Source organism: Colius striatus, chromosome Z (assembly GCF_028858725.1).
Source record: "Colius striatus isolate bColStr4 chromosome Z, bColStr4.1.hap1, whole genome shotgun sequence".
Taxonomy (NCBI): Eukaryota; Metazoa; Chordata; class Aves; order Coliiformes; family Coliidae; genus Colius; species Colius striatus.
Genome location: NC_084790.1, coordinates 51,037,497 through 51,053,315, shown reverse-complemented (window position 1 = coordinate 51,053,315; position 15,819 = coordinate 51,037,497). Strand labels below are relative to the sequence as shown.

The following is a 15,819-nucleotide window of genomic DNA, read 5'->3' as shown; positions in this document are numbered from 1 at the left end:
TGCAAATTTTTTAACTTAATTTAAGCTGTTTTTATTAGTTTATTTGAATGTAAAAATCAGTATATGTTGTAACCTGACTCATGTAACCGTATTACTAAATATTGTGTTTTTATTGCCCTGGATTGTTAAATAACTTTTTAAAAAATTGTTTGCATGGTGATGTAAATGGCAATGTTTTTGACAGGAAAAGCACACAGTGGGGGATAAGGAGAGAAATGGAAATGGTTGTCAGTGGGGGAGAGGAAGAGGGAAAACAGCTACAGGGGGAGTTGAGTGAAGAAGAATGAATAGAAACTCTGGAATCTCACTAGGAAGTTGGCTGAGTAAATCAAAGAGGACTTCTAAGAAGGAGGATGTTAATGCTTTTTGAATGGGTACAAATTCTGTCACTTGTGCTTCTCACTTCTTTTTGCACCTGTCTCTCACTTTTAGAAACCTTTACCAAAAATCAGTCTCATCATGGAATGGTTTGGGTTGGAAGGGATCTTTAAAGAAGTGGTGGCTGCTGGGGAAGGGCTCTGCTGTTCCTGTTCTCTGTTTTTTTCCCCAGCCTGCCCTTTCAAGCATATTGACAGTTATGACACTTTCCCTACACCTAACAAGTTTTTGGGAGTGGCTTTGTAGGAACACTTACAACAGCTGATAGAATGCTAAGAGTGCACCAACTCTCTTTGCTCTCTATCTTCTTCATCTTTGCCTTTGGAACCATTTGAGTCTTGTGGTTCAGTTTTGAGAATTGTACATTTTTTTGGGCAAGAGGCTTCTTATCTTCCAGGATCATCAGAAAGCCCCTGTGGTCCGATGCCTGTGAGTGTCAGAGTGGGGATAGGCCACTAAAAACACTTGTGAACCACAGATGATGGTTTTTGAGTTTGCTATATTCAAGAATTGAAGGAATAGGAATAAACTGTAGGGCACAACAGGATGCTAGACCAGGCTGAGCAGAGAATTGTGTGGATACTCCTGAATTCAGTGCTAGTTGCACCTGCCAGTCTTCTTCCACCTCTCTGTGTCTTTCCTGGAATTTGTTAGAGATCTGCTTATTTTGTCTTTAGAAGGAAAAAAAAAAAAAAGACTCTTTTTTTTCATTGTGTCATGGTTTGGCCCAGCTAGCACAGCAGCACCACGACAGTCTCTCGCTCGGTGCCCAGCTCACTGCTCTCAATATCTCTACCTCCTCCCCCCCTCAACAGCTCAGGGGGGCAGGGAATGGGGGATGTGGTCAGTCTTTCATAGATGGGTTCTGCTGCTTCTGCCCTCTCAGATGAGGACGACTCCTGGCATTCTTCCCCTGCTCCAACATGGGGTTCTTACCCCAGGACACAGTCTTTAACGAACTTCTCTGGTGTGGGTTGCTCCCAACAGCTGCGGCTTCTGCCGATACAGGGTCCCTCACACGGGACACAGTCCTTGGTGAATATCTCTGGTGTGGATTCTTCACCACGATTGCAGTTTCTGCAGTTGCAGGGTCCCTCTCTCAGGACAAGGCCTCTTCTGGGCATAAGTTTAATGAGCGGCTTTGTCGTGGGTTCCTCCCCACAGTTACAGCTGTGGATATTGGGTCCCTTCCTCGGGACACGGCCTGCTCTGGCCATAGTCACTGTCCCTGGCTTGGGACCTTTAATGAAGTGAATTGCTGCCCCTGGTCCAGGCTCATTATCAAAATGAGTCTCTACCGCTGATGCGGGGTCTTTAAAGAAATGAAAATAAATCTCAGCTTCACCAGTTCTCTCCATAGAATGCAGGGGGGTCTCTGCTCCAGCACACCTCCTCCTCTCTTTCATCACTGACTTTGGAGTCCACATGGTTTTTTCTCTCACTGTTCCTACTCCTTGTACCACCATCAGCCAGAAGAAGAAGAAAAGAAGATGGAGGAAGAAACCTCCTCTTCCAGCTTCTTCTTAAAAATTGACCGTGGAGGTATCCAATTGTCTCAGCCCCAGCAGTGGGTCTGGCTCAGAGCTGGGGAGAGTTGCAAGCAACTTCTTACAGGAGCCATCTGTACAGCCCCTTCCCCCTTACCAGAAAAGGCTGTCATGTCAAACCATGACACACTGAAAGAAAACACATTGGAAAAATTGAGAGACAAAACCAGTATCTAGTTGAGGAGAGTGAATGAAAGAAAAAAAATTGAAAGCTGCAGAAAAAGAATTTTTATTTTTCCTCTGTCAATATTAAGCATATGTATTACTGTCAGGTATTGTCATCCTCAGAGTCATTGACCCTATACGTTTTAGGAGAGTCTAGGAGGTGACAACTAACTGCTGTTATTGTTGGGCATGTGAAAATGTTAGCTGGGCACATGTTTTTAAACATTTATAATTCCTTCCTGTTTTGAGTAGCTGGTTTGGAAAGAGAATGTTAACAAGACCGTTTATAAAGCTGCAAAAGCTTTTTTTTTTTTCCAATAAGAAAAATCAACCTCCCAGTTTTAATTCCAAGATAATACAGTTTTTTGGTTTGCATTTTTTTCCCCCTGAACTTGAGCAAGGCCAGATGATGTTAATTTTTCAAAATATTTTGCCTTCTCTCCTAGTTACAGTGCCAGTGACCTAGTGGTGTCTGTGTAATCTGTTTTGTTTGCTCTGCCAGTGGTGAAAAAGTTCCACGAGCCACATTTTGCGCTTTGAGAGATAAAAATCCTGATGCCAAATTTTTCGGAGTTCTCTGTGTGTGACCAGGCAGCTGTAAGGCTTTTTTTTTTTTTTTTTAGTAGAATGTCCTTTGATTTTCATGGTTCCACAGAAATCTCAGTTTAACCACCCATCAGTTTAAGGAACAGAACATAATGATCTTCTTCTGTGTATAAACCAGTAGGACTGCACTGTAATCTGCAGAAAAATCTGGTTTCAATGTTGCTGTTTCGTTCTTTTAAAATTATATTTCCTTGCTTGGTTGGTAAGACTTAGAAAGGTGGGGTTTTTTAAGTTAGAAAAAAAGGCTGATCCTGCTGCCTGGAGTCCTGCCTTTGCACAGTTTTTTTTTTTAGGTCTGTAAAATGATAAGTTTTTTTACTTACTGTGGTCACTCTTTTGCTCATTTTTTTTAGTGTTTGTCTGCTTTTGCTTTTTTGGTGATCAGAACATTTGCACTTGGAAGTGTTTTGTGTCAAGCTTGTCTGCTTTGATATTGGAACTACAGGAAATATTTTTATGGTTATTGATAGGTAAAAAGTGAAAGTTACATGTTAATTGTTACCCATTTGAAAAAGTTACAAGAGTCTTGTGATGAAGATGTAGGTCTCTGCTGTTTGTGGTTGCTTTTATCTCCTTCTGGCAGCTTTCCATCTTGTCTTTCCCTTATGCATTGAAAGAGATGCTTGCATGATCCAGCCACAGCATCTCTAGTCCTAGAGCCATAGACCTTTGCTTCAGTTTTTTTCCTTAATAGATTAACTGTAGGAACTTGGCCATGTCACTTGTTGTCTCCCTGTGCTTCTGCTTTTGCAAAACCTTTGCATGGTGCCTTGCAACTTGCAGAGGAAAGGCTTAACTTGGAGTTGGTTTGTCAGAGTCCTGCCAGAAATGACCTTTGAACAACATTTAAACATGGCAATAGTTTATTTCACTAGATAAAACATATTCCTGTTTGTTTGGAGCGTCTATAAACAGTAAAATATTGAAGATTGCAGAACAGTTGAGAGCTAAAGAAGACATGGGAAGTAAAATATTCCTGGGATGTGAGCCTGAACTTGAGCTTAATTAAAAAGCTGTGGAGAAATCTGGAAGAAGCAGCATTAGGCACTGGAACAAGCTTGTTCTTGTTTCTTGGAGTTTCCTGCACTGTTGATTTTCTGAGGCATTGTAATTCAAGTTAACCACAAAAGGAAGACAGAAAGAAAAATGAACAAGTTACAGACATGTGTTGTCTGGCTTCCCAGAAGTTGTCCTCCTCCTCTGCCTAAAATCTGAAACAAATTTGCTCAACAAAATAATCTTTCAAAAAGAGGCATTTCCCCCTCTATGTTTAAATAAGCTCTTTTGCCTGTCTTCTGCCTGTTCCAATTTCACGCTAACATAAATAAACAATCTGGGATATATGTAATGTCAAGTTACTCTTTAAATGTGAAGTATAACCCAGAAATACATTGTGAACAAAACAGACATACTCTTGAAAGTGCACACATGAACACATTTCTGAGCTTTTGTCCTCCTTGAGAGGCAGCCCTTCCCTTGAAGGAAGTCTTCTGAAACATAGAAAATTGGATTCTTAACAATATGGATCTTTGGTGAACTTTTTGGCGACATGTTCTAAGTGTAGACTCAACAACCAAGTCATTGGCAGAACTTCAGTAGGAGTGAGGTCCAAGTCAAACTTGAGTTTGCTTTCATGTGGGGCCATGTATGCTCTCTGTGCTGCTGGGATGCGCACAGGCCTCCATGGAGCTGAAACCGGGAAGAGATTTTTATTGACTCTAGCCCTTAGTTCTCAAGCTTTTGCAAATAAACTCAAGGGAGCTTTTCATCAGGATACAGGACAGAAAGTGAGGAGCTTTCCATCCATGTTTGTACTGCATATCCCAATGAGTCTTTTGATGTGAAAAGATCCTGGACAAGGGAAGCATTTAAGCAAATTGTCTCTTTATGTTCTTTGTTGGAAGTACTTAGTGGTTGTTTCAAGAGTCAGGGCGTAGTGACCGCTGTCACATGAAAGTAGTATTAATGAGCTTGTTACCCTAAACTGAGCCTGTTATCCTAAACCACATCAGGTGACTGGTGCAGTAAAAGAAGGAAAAAAAGTATAAATCAGCAATCAGTCATGAACCAGACATCAGCAAGGTCTGAGTCAGGGAAATGCTGTGAAATCCTGACAGTGGGACAGTGAATGGTTTGGGACAAAGCCCAAAATAATGTGGTGTGCATGCCCATTGGCTCTTTGGAGCTACATTGAGTCAGGATTGAGCTGAGGTAGTGTTTTTGTTTTCTGAAAACTCGGAGTCCTTCTTCATCCCAGTCTTGTGGGCATTCTTCAAGGATCTTGCAGTACTAGTATAGCTTATGCAAAGCTGTTTCTCTTAATTTTTTTAAAGGTACATTGCTCATTTAATTTATCAAAGAAACAAGATTTAAGTACCACCATTTACAGGCATTTGCTTTTCAAAAGAGGTATTGCTAATATTTGTAGGATAATACATTGTTCATTGAATACCATGAACATGATTTTTGTAACATGAAACTACTTTTCTTGTTATAGCTGTTCTGTCACCCTGATTACAAAGAAAACATTAAAAAAAACAGCCTTAAGAATTAATTTCATAACTCAGTGATTAGAAATATGCCTGCAGGGGAATAGCAAGGAGTTAGGTATAAATGTAGAAGGCATGTCTGGATGGTTTGCCTCAGTGCTCTGATTCCATATGCTCTGTCTGGTGTTGGCAAAAAGATATATCCATGTGGAAGTAAATGCAGTGGGGCACAAAACCTCTTGGACTGGCTGTCTAGCTTGGAGCAATCCAAAAAGCGATGCACACAAATTGACTCTGCTTCTCCTTCAGCCTGCCATGACAGCAGAGTGGTTCAGTAAACTTGGGATATGTGTAGAATAGCATTTTCAGGGATGGTTTGAGTGTCCTGCCACTATCAGCAGGGCATGTGTGAAGGCAGCAGCTGTTCTGTGTTCGTTTCCAGGCTAGTGTCCAAGAAACTGCACAAATAAGCCAATGTAAAATTGACCTCAGTTTACAGTACTGTGTCATTATTTTGTATTTTGCATTAATTTTTCTGATATCTGTCTATACAGCATCAACAGGAGACACTTGTTACAGAAGAGGGATGTCTAGTGTGGGTGGGCTTAGTCATTGGCTATTTCAATGGAAGAGTAGAGAACAGTTGCATGAGCGGAGATGTGAACAGGAGGTTTGGGGTTGCGGGAGTCAGTGTCACTTAATCTCACATCAGAATGTGGCTAGGTTTGATACCTGAATTCACGTAGGGCTACACTTTTCTGGGAGAGCAACATCCATCACTTTAAACGGGTAGTGAGTGGAAGAGGCTCTGCAATGCTGAATGCTAACATTCTTTCACTCTTTTGAAACCTGTGGCTTCATCTGGGATGTAACGGTGGAAAGCAGGCATGTTTGCAATGCAAAATGTGCAGTGTGAGAAACTTCTTTCCTTGCCCTACTCCCTGCCCTTCCCAGCCTTGTCTGCCTGATGCGGAGCCTGCCATGGGGTGGGGGCAAAAGAGGTGGGAACCGCCAAATACTGTCGAACATTAAGCATTGATGATGGGCAGTGACAGCCTGCCTGGTCCTTTTAGGACCCACTGCTGAGCAGTTTAAATCCCAAGCTGCTGTACCACTTGTGGGAGGCCTCAACAGATCTCTGCTCATGAAATAAAGACATAAATGGGCTGGTTTCCTAAACTGAAGATATGAATCACCCATGAGAAATATAGCAATAAGAAAGATAATAAAAATTAATGGGAGATGTTGTCTGCCAAGATCTTAAGGATTTTGGCTTGGTTCTGTGTTTTTTAGTGACTGGTTCATCAGTGATTTGGGGAAAGGAGACGGGGAAAAACAGTGATGTGGCAAAGTGTTTCTGACTATTTCAGTATAAGCTTTCATAAGAGACACACAGGTCTTTTCCAGAGAAAAGAGGTGATAAAAACGTTGTGTGTAGCAAGGCATCCTACGAGACATGTGAGGCTGTTGCCTATAGCTGTCTGTGCAGGCGTCGTGTCAATGTGGTGGGCAGGTGGCAAGAGCATTACAGTTGGAGAGTGGTGTGTGAGCTTCTTGTTGGCACGCTTTAGTTCGCATTTGCAGAGTTCTCATCACAATTGTTAGGCCTAATGTAGGGTAGTGTAGCTATTTTGTCCAGGTATATTGTCTGATCTTCTCTGTGGGAAGATGTGCTTTAATTAGTGTTAGTATAAAAAACAGAGTGAAGAAGGTAGAAAAGCCAGGTATGCCTGTGGGTCACAGAGACTGGAAAAGATCACATAGCCTCTTTCTATACCATCTTTCCTTGTCAGAGCCTTCCCTGCAGCTTTGGGAAATGATTGCAGGTTGTACTGGTCCTGGGGCAGAGCCAAGCTGGGGAGAATCATCTTCATCTCTAATATCAGGGCAGGCTCTGCCTGGAGCAACCTAGGCTGGATGTGTTTGGCAGAGCCATTGTTATGGCAGGTCTCATCTCACCTGTGTCCAACAGTGTCCCTCGCCAGCCCTGTTTCAGGGGTTGGTAGCCCCTCTTTCCTTCCCGTGTATGCCCCTTCTCCATCAGGGAAGGGAGGTATTGAATCCAGAGGGGTTTTCTCCATCTTGTCTGCCCAGGAGAGAGCTGCCAGCCCATGGTTTGGTAGCTATGTGGGAGAGAGAGCCCACCCGTTCAGCATCATGGGGCCGTCCAGTGTGCCAGGGAGGCAACAGTGTTGTTCCATGGAGATTCTGGATGCTGATGGCATTCCTCTGCTTCCATCTTGCCACGAGCTGCAGGAATGACGAGACAATAGACAATAGACTGTAATATAGCTGAAAAACATATATATCATACAGATGTCTTTTGGCAAGCATTGAGTGAAAGAATTTAAGGCATTACATTATTTATTAAAAGCATTAGCCTTAGGTAATGCACACAAAACCCCCATTTGTTCCTTATCTTCACATCTATACCTTGGTGTACATAATTGAAAACATTTTTTCAGTGGAAGGTAAGGTTAATATTTTCCAGCTAGAAAGCACCTTTTATCTTATAAGCTGCTAGATCTATGTGCCAGCTGCATGGAAATGCCACCACTTTGGAAATAAAGAGTGGCAGGTGAAAAGTAGGTTGGATCATCCCATAACAAGCACGAATGGGGAAGAAAAATATTTTAGCCAAAGACTGTAAGGCAAAGCCCTTCTTTGTGGCCTCCCCGCCCTAGCCCCATCATGAGGTCTTTCATAGGTGCGTAAAGGAGTTTACTGAGTAGAAAAAGAGCAATCTGTTACAGTGCTCTAACAGAGAAATAACATGAGCAATATTCAATTAACCCTTCAGAAATTGGAGTTAAGGTTTATAATTTGTTGATGCCTTCTAACTGCCTTTGAAATTCACATGCAAGATTCTGTCCAGGGCAGACTGCAGTAAGCAGGTGAAAAGCCTGAGAGCTCAGTCAGAAAATAAGAGGATAAATGGCAGGAGTAAATGATCAGGTTTTTATTACAGTGCAATTTATTATCTGGGTTGTCTTTAGTGCTATGTTAATAGGGCTGGTGTTGGAAAAACAACTAACAATCTTTAATTATTCATTTGTATTAGAAGGTCCTAAATGAACTTGAGAGAGCAGACAATGACTGAGCAGTCAGTGAAAACATTTATGCAGACCTCATTCAGGAAAGTAAACGTCTCAGCAGGTGAAATATTTTATTGCCATTAAACACCCGAGATTCATTTCCTCATTGTGGGTTTTTTTTTGTTTCTGGTTGTCTGCCCCTAGATTGCACAAAAATGACCAATGAATGGGAGTGAGTAGGTTTATTTTAGTTGAAAGTGCAAGTGAAAAATGTGAATTGGCCGATTTAGAGAAAGGCACACAAATGGAGATACCACAGAAGTAAGCAAAATTTACTATTTCTCATAAAATAGAACAAAGGAATAATTGCTAACATGGAAAAGTGAGTAATGTTAAAGCCAAGGTAAAATGTACAGCTCTCTCTAAATGTACACTGCTGTTTGCCCATAGAGCCCTGCTTTTGTACACAGTTAAAATGAGAACTTTTATTGTGGTGGTGGGTGTTAAATACAAGTAGCTACAGAAAATGGTGTAAAGGGGAAGTCTTTTGTGTTGTAGCAGTTGGGAAGACATTTCCTAAGCAAACAAGTTATCCAGCAAGCGCTCTCTGTCCTTTCGTTTTCTCTCAGACTGTGGTCACAACGAGAGGCAGGCAAGTGCCCTGGATGATGTGCAGGTGGGGAGGTATATGTCAGCGCCTGCATTCCTATATGCCCAAGGGATTTATCAGTGCAATTTGAACCTGACATTCCAGGGAGTGGAGATATTTTGAAGTAGATACTTAAAGCATGGATTTATACTCTCTCTGTATTTTCAGTCATGCATTGTCTGTTGCAGTTCCCTGGAGCTGTTAATTATATGTATAAATCAAACAAAGTCTATGGGAGTGTCTAATATTTAAAGTGAAAGTCTAAGGCTTTCAGTGTCTGGGGCGAATTATTCTTTTCAGGCCTAACAAAGCTGGCAGAACTTCAGTTAAGGGAAGGGCAGAACAATGATGTGTTTCAACTATATTTTATGTAATTTATGCACTTTATGAAGTGCTTGTATAATAATTATTTTATCCCTGAAAACCTGATAGATATTTGTCTAATGGATATTAAATTAAATTTGCATTTGAATTACATTATTTTCTTTCAACAAATACGTTGTTATCTCCAACTGAAATGTGAATTGAGGAATCACTTGAAACATAATACAGAAGTAGCTCTCCAGACTTCAGCTGCCTGAAAAATAATTGAAGTAAGGAATGTTAACAAGCTCAAATGTCATCATCTTCCAAAAACTGACATTTAAGCTGATCCACATTCCCTTTTCTCCTTTATGTGGAATACAAAACCACATACATTGCAGGGTAACTAAAAGAAATGTTTGATGCAACTGGTTAAAAAACAGTGGACATGTTATTTTTGTATTAGCTCCTGTATAGCCACATTTGAGCCTTTTTTTAAAAAAACCGTAGTTTGTGTAGTGTAAAGATGTTGGGGGAAGGGATAATGAGTTCCTACTGAATACTAATTGCCTACGAGTTGTTCAGGGAGACTGTATAAGAATGGAGGATTTGTTGTAAATTAGTCACTAGCTGTATTGTGCATTGCTGAGGTTACACCAGAGCTGTAAAGGTGCCAGCTCTACAAAATCCTTATGATTCACTGTCTAGCTTGGTGACTGTGTGAAGAAGAAAATACCATTCAGACTAAATATTATTGGAAAGGGACCTCCTTTAATGACAGTGTAATCTTTCTTTGTAACACTTAAGCTTTAAGCTCATTTGAGCTAGAAAGATGGGAGCAACGGATTTTGAGCGAGTTATCGCTGCTTTTCCAGCTGCAACATTAGAAGGTCTGCCAAAGTTGTAAATACTGAGAGGAGGGGTACTGCTCTGCAGTAATATACGGTCCAGCAGATTGATTAGTGCTCTTTGCTTACTGTTAATCTTTGGCTTCTTTCATTCCAGCATTTTTCCTGTCCTTAATTAATTTGAGAGTCCTTGCAAACCCTGCTTTTAACATGGAAACAAAACTTTGAAAAGGCTTGCAATGATTTGTTTACTTTTGAGACATATTTTCTCATTCCTTACTTGGCTCCTATTGTTTTCATTTACATCAAAATGGAAAGGTGAGTTAATGATTCAGTGGCACACAGTGACCTTTCAAATAGCTCTGAACCATGGTACAGCAGCAGCTCGAAGCTCTCATACTTTAACCTCCTGCTTCTGCCTTGATATTTGCAGCCTGATCTGTCTACATGCCTGGACGCCTGAAGAGAGCAAACATTTACAGCTTCTCCCTCCCCTGTGTTTAGTAGGCAATTTGATACTTCTTTGTCCATTCCTTTATTTTACATCACTCTTAGGCTTGACTTGCTATTGAGAACAACAAAGTGCAACTTTGGGAATCTGCGCTCTGTTTGTTTAGCACAAAAATGGACTCAGATTCTGATTCACCTTTTAATTACTCTTGGCCTTCCTTACCTAAAATGAGGATTCGGAGAAGGGCATCCAGACCAGGTAGAAAAAGCTGTTTTCTTTTAAATGACTCTTGTTTGATAGCTCTACCTCTTTTTTCATTGTCTGGTGATGTGCAGGTGATGATAAACAGCTTGCATGAGGTAGATTTTCTTTCTGTGAAAAGTCTGCTTCACTTTTGGTTACACTTTTGTAGATAACAGTGCTGGAATTTGTTAAGTAAGAAGAAAGTGTTCCCTCGAAATTATATACTGTTCTTTGAATTTGTTTTTATTTCTTTATTCTCTTAGGGCTTTTTTTTTTTTTTTTTTCATCTGGTTGCATGTGTAGCTCTTACTGACCAGCTCTAACACCCTCGGAACTGCATGGCACAGCAGCAGCTGCAGAAAGCTCTGCTGGTTACAGTTGTTTTCATTTAGGGAGAATTTTGTAGTTCAAATATGCCTCAACAGCTAACAGGATTTAAAAAAAAAAATCTGAAGAAAAATCTTCCCAGAACAGAGGGAAATATTTTGCTTTATGTAAAAGAAAGTGAAAGGGTCAGTTACTTTTTTTGGTGGCAGGGTCATTTACTGTCTTTGCACAGTTAGACATTTTCCTCCTTTGTGGAGAACTCTTTGGGAGGTAAGCATTATAAATGTTGCCAGTATGATAAAAGGGGCTTTAAGGATGTTGAAAGGCACTGACCAGCAAGTTTCTGCTAGGAAGAATTATAATTAAAGTCTTTAATGAGGAAAGAGAAAATTTTTCTGTATTTAAAGAGCAAAGAAATTAGGAGAAAAAAATGTCAAAAAATGTGACTTGTGATTTCCCTCAAAAAATTGCATTTTTGTGTTTAAAAAGGGAAAAAATAAAAAAAGAGAAGTAAGATCCATCAGTGTCGTTAAAGTCAATGAGACAGGAGAATTGTGTTTACATAGACTGAGACTTTGACCTAGTTTTAGAGTGAAAAATGTGTACAGAATGCACATTTTAATGTGCAGAACACTCTCTGAACTTTTTAGGATTATTCATGAGGAAATTCAGTATTTCCCAAGCACACAGGAATTTCTGCAGTGTTTATTGACACACATATAACTTGCAAGGAAGATGAAATGGGTTGCAAGTAGTGTGTTGTGTGTTCATTCTATTTCTAATGAGGACTGTTTTTATCTGTAAGTGCTGTAGTTGCACGCGTGTCCTCCATGGCACTTCCATTGTTATTTGCCTTTAGACTAGTGTTTTTTTGTGTTATGTTTTGGTTTTTTTTGTTGTTTTTTTAATACCTGTTGTAAAGCACTGTGTACACATCTGGTGTTTGCATGTTATAGTACTGCAGCTTGTTTCCCATCCCTGTTAATAACATACCAATATATGTAGCTTGTGTGCAGAGCTCATTATGTCTGTGGGATTGTTGGAGCAAGAAGGTACTCCTGGGTGCATATGAATGTTTTAGTGGTAAAATCCACTTAAAGTTCATGTCTACTTGGGGAGGTAAAATCCTAGGTGCCCATATAGTGGGAGAAGTGCCTCTGCAAAAGGATGGCAGGCTCATGATCTGTGCTTACAGTCTAGGTTTTTGTCTGCTAGTGTCTGAACATGATCAGTTGATCCTGACACGTAGATGTGGGACATGTACCTTGCAGCTGCATTTTCCTCATGCCAGGGTTCAGATCTGAGTGAACAAGAGACTTGTAGGGCCTGGTGCGAAGTGGTGTGGTATTCTTCCTCCCCACCCTGAAAGTCATGAAGTCACGGTTGTGTGCCTGCTCTGGGTGCTCCAGCTGATCTGGACACTGAAGTGTCAGCCTCCTCCTGTCCCCTTCAAACCAGCAGGATTTTGGTTTCCTGGTCTGGGATTTGTTCCCCTTGGGAGGCAGGAGAGCTGTGCAGGCCTTCAGTGGGAGAGTCCAAAGGAGGAAGTCTCACACCTCACATTGCACTAAAGGCACTAGTTTTTCAGATTTTAAGTTGCTTGCATGCCCCGTGGGCAGTTTGAGAGGTCCCTACTCAGGCACTTCTCAGACTGGATGGTGCTGCCCCTGCACTCCTCCTGAACTCTTGGGACCTAGAAAGAGACAAATATGGGCTCTGCATGTTCAGGGACATACATTGCAGTCTGCGTGCATGGTATAATTAAGAGTCAATTAGGCTCAACAGAGAATATGAACATAACTGTGTCTTAGTGATTCATCTGGGAAGGGGGTTTAAGTCCTTGCTGCAAGACCCCTATGGTATTTATTTTGTGATTTAATGTGAAATGGCCAATGATGTGGGTCCCTTCTCTCCTCCCCTTGCACAGCACAGTCCAACTTGTTTAGAGGCAGTGACTCTCAGAGCCTTTCTAGAGGCTTTAACAGCCTTCAGAGTGCTGAACATATGTGTCCTAAATAAGTGTCCCACTGTGCTGAGAATTGGGAGTTACACAGCCAGTTAGCTTGGGCAGAGGAAGGAATCAAAGCTGAGCATCCCGTATCTTGGGTGAGACACCAACTGGGGTTTTTTTTGTATATTAATTTGTAATAGTATAGAAGGTACATGCTTCAGGAAGTGAGGTCAGGGCTGTGAATCCCATGTTGGAAAGGGACACTTTCTCACATCCCCTGTTTAGGTGATAAAGATCAAGATCAATGATTGACAAGTGCCTTTATTTCTCTGTCTTGCTTACTACTTTAGGACTACATCTTGAATATGATGATGTGATTTCTAGCATCCAGATGCCTGATCCTTGTGTTTCCACTTCATGGATTTAGGACACTTAAATGTTCCTCTTTATGAGCGCAGCGCTCCAAAGCCTACCTCCTTTACTCTCCATGTAATGCTATTAATATGTACTTTGCTGTCATGGGTAGTTGGCACTGTCTGAACGAAGCACTAAGTCTCTTCAATTAGCGATGTGATCCCTCTTTAAAACTGGTTGTATAGTCTATGTCTACAGACTTGTGCGTTGTTTCAAGCATCCTCTTACCAGGAATTTGTGGACTTCCTTCTCTGCTCTGGATTTAGGGGAGTATTTCTGCAGTCCTGCATGACCCATGCGCTTAGCTATTTGCATTTTTTGCCGACTTAATAGCCCTGTTACTTCCAGTTATACATTAGCTCCTGTTCAGATTGCTGGGGGTAAATGTGATGAGCTGTCTGAAAACTATTCATTGTGTCTAGAGAAGAGAATTTGTAATTTCTTTCCTGGCTCTCAGCTTGGTCACATTGATGTATTTTGCTTCTCTTTTGCCATATCCTCTCTCATAGAATGATTTAAATTTTGATTTTTGTGGAAAAACAGTCAATGTTCCTGCCATTTTCCGACACAGGTCACACAAGGCTATACATTTCCTTATGCCAACATAAAACATATTTTTAAGTACTGCTATGATGGTCATGGAGTTTTTTTCTAAAGTACTTTAATAACCTTTTGTTCCTGGTAAAATGTGTAGTCTTTACTGTACAAGTTTGATGACAATGTTACTGAAGATACATAGAACTTGTGTCTAGTTATTAATTTGTTAAGGTATTTTATTTATATATTTATTAAATGTATTTATTTTAGTTATACCATGAATTTTACATTTATGTTTGGAGATTATCCTTCCGGGCACTGCGGCTTTTGTTCACCCACATCTGAATAATATGTACCTCTTTCTCAGTTGGCAGAGGGGTCCAAGTTCTCCTAAAGCAGATGTGCCTTTATTTTTTTCTTTTCCTGTGGTTGTGACAGAGTATACAGAAAGTGTTCAGCACTGGCAGGAGGATCAGCTTGGTGACCTCTGCCTGTTGGGTTGTTTCAGTACCAGAATACCTGTCATATTCAGGTGATTTTCACCTTGGTAATCATCTTGGAAGTCTATTATGGACCTTTTAGAGTTAAAACTCTTTGGGACACCTTCATTCTCACAAAAAATGTCAAATTGTCCTTATCTGCCTTGCTTTAAGCTATGCTAAAGTTTTGCATGTAGGAATGAGAAAAAGCATTTTAAATGAGCAGAGGAGATTTTTGAGGCTTTTTGTTCATAAATGCGTTTTGTTGATACACCTTTTATTTCATCTAAGGACAGCCTTGCTGCATACTGGTACCCAGAGCAGTGAGCTATTATCAGCTGCCATGCTAACCTGGAGTAAAGACTGCTATTGGTCCCTCTAAGATTGAGGTGACTTGTAGCCAGTGAGGCAGCTGGAGGCAATTAGTGGGGTTGTAGGAATAGAGCGTGCGATGCGGACATCAGCAACAGTTTTGTCACATTTCAAACTGTGTGGGTCTGTCCAGTGGAAATAAGTTACTAGCACGATCAATTAATAATGCTCTCCCCTGCATTCAGGTGAAGTCTTTAAATACTTTTCTTGTTACAGCATTAGTCTGATGTAGTCATCCCTTCACACGTTAGAAACTGAGGTGTGGAGTGGGAGTAATCACCAGAAAAACATACAGCTTTTAGCTATGATAATCAATAGAGATTTACCAGCAGAAAGTACTTTCTGATGTATCTTCTTGTATTTGCAGCAGTTTCTTCAGAAGTTATTGCTTAGGTTGTGACTCTCTTACAGACTTTTAAAATAATGTGAAATGCAGCATTAGAAATTGCTATAAAAATAAAAATGTGAAGCAGAAGAAGGATTTTGTTGTTTCTGGATTGGGATGTGTAATTCATAGTGCAGTCCATTGACTAACGCCATCAGTGGGGACTGTTGCTGAAGTCAGGAAACATAGGTTTTGGGTGATTTGGGAATATCTAATGCCCGGGCTGTTTTTCAGGGGTATGGATTGAACCTTTTCAGCCTATCACTGGAGCCAAATACTACCCTTGCCAGCTGTACCCATTTGGTTTATATTTGAGAGGAAGTATGTGCTGGGGAAGGTAATAAGTACACAATAAGCAATGATTATTGGTTTAAGACCAGGCCTTGGAAAGCTTTACTTGCCACAAGAAAGTACTGCCAGTTTTGCCAAATCACATTTCCTTATGATTTTAGCTGCCAAGATCTGAAGAACTGCTGTAGAAAACAATGCTTTTATACTATTTATAAACAAAGACTTTGGGATATTGGCAGACATAAGGAAATGGTTTGAAGCTTTAGCAGTTCTCAATATGGCAGTCACTAAAATAACGTTAATGCAGGAGGGAGAGAAGCAAAATGAAAAGCATAAGGATATTTAAATG

The 15,819-nt window shown here is 40.6% G+C and overlaps 1 protein-coding gene across 1 annotated transcript in view; it reads left to right on the top strand.

Moving 5' to 3' along the window:
• Positions 1 to 15,819, top strand: part of ARHGEF28 (Rho guanine nucleotide exchange factor 28) — a 126,699-nt gene that overhangs the window by 55,329 nt on the left and 55,551 nt on the right. The window contains exon 9 of the mRNA XM_062017778.1: positions 12,291 to 12,301. Coding sequence (XP_061873762.1) covers positions 12,291 to 12,301 — 11 coding nt within the window. The remainder of the gene's footprint in view (positions 1 to 12,290; positions 12,302 to 15,819) is intronic.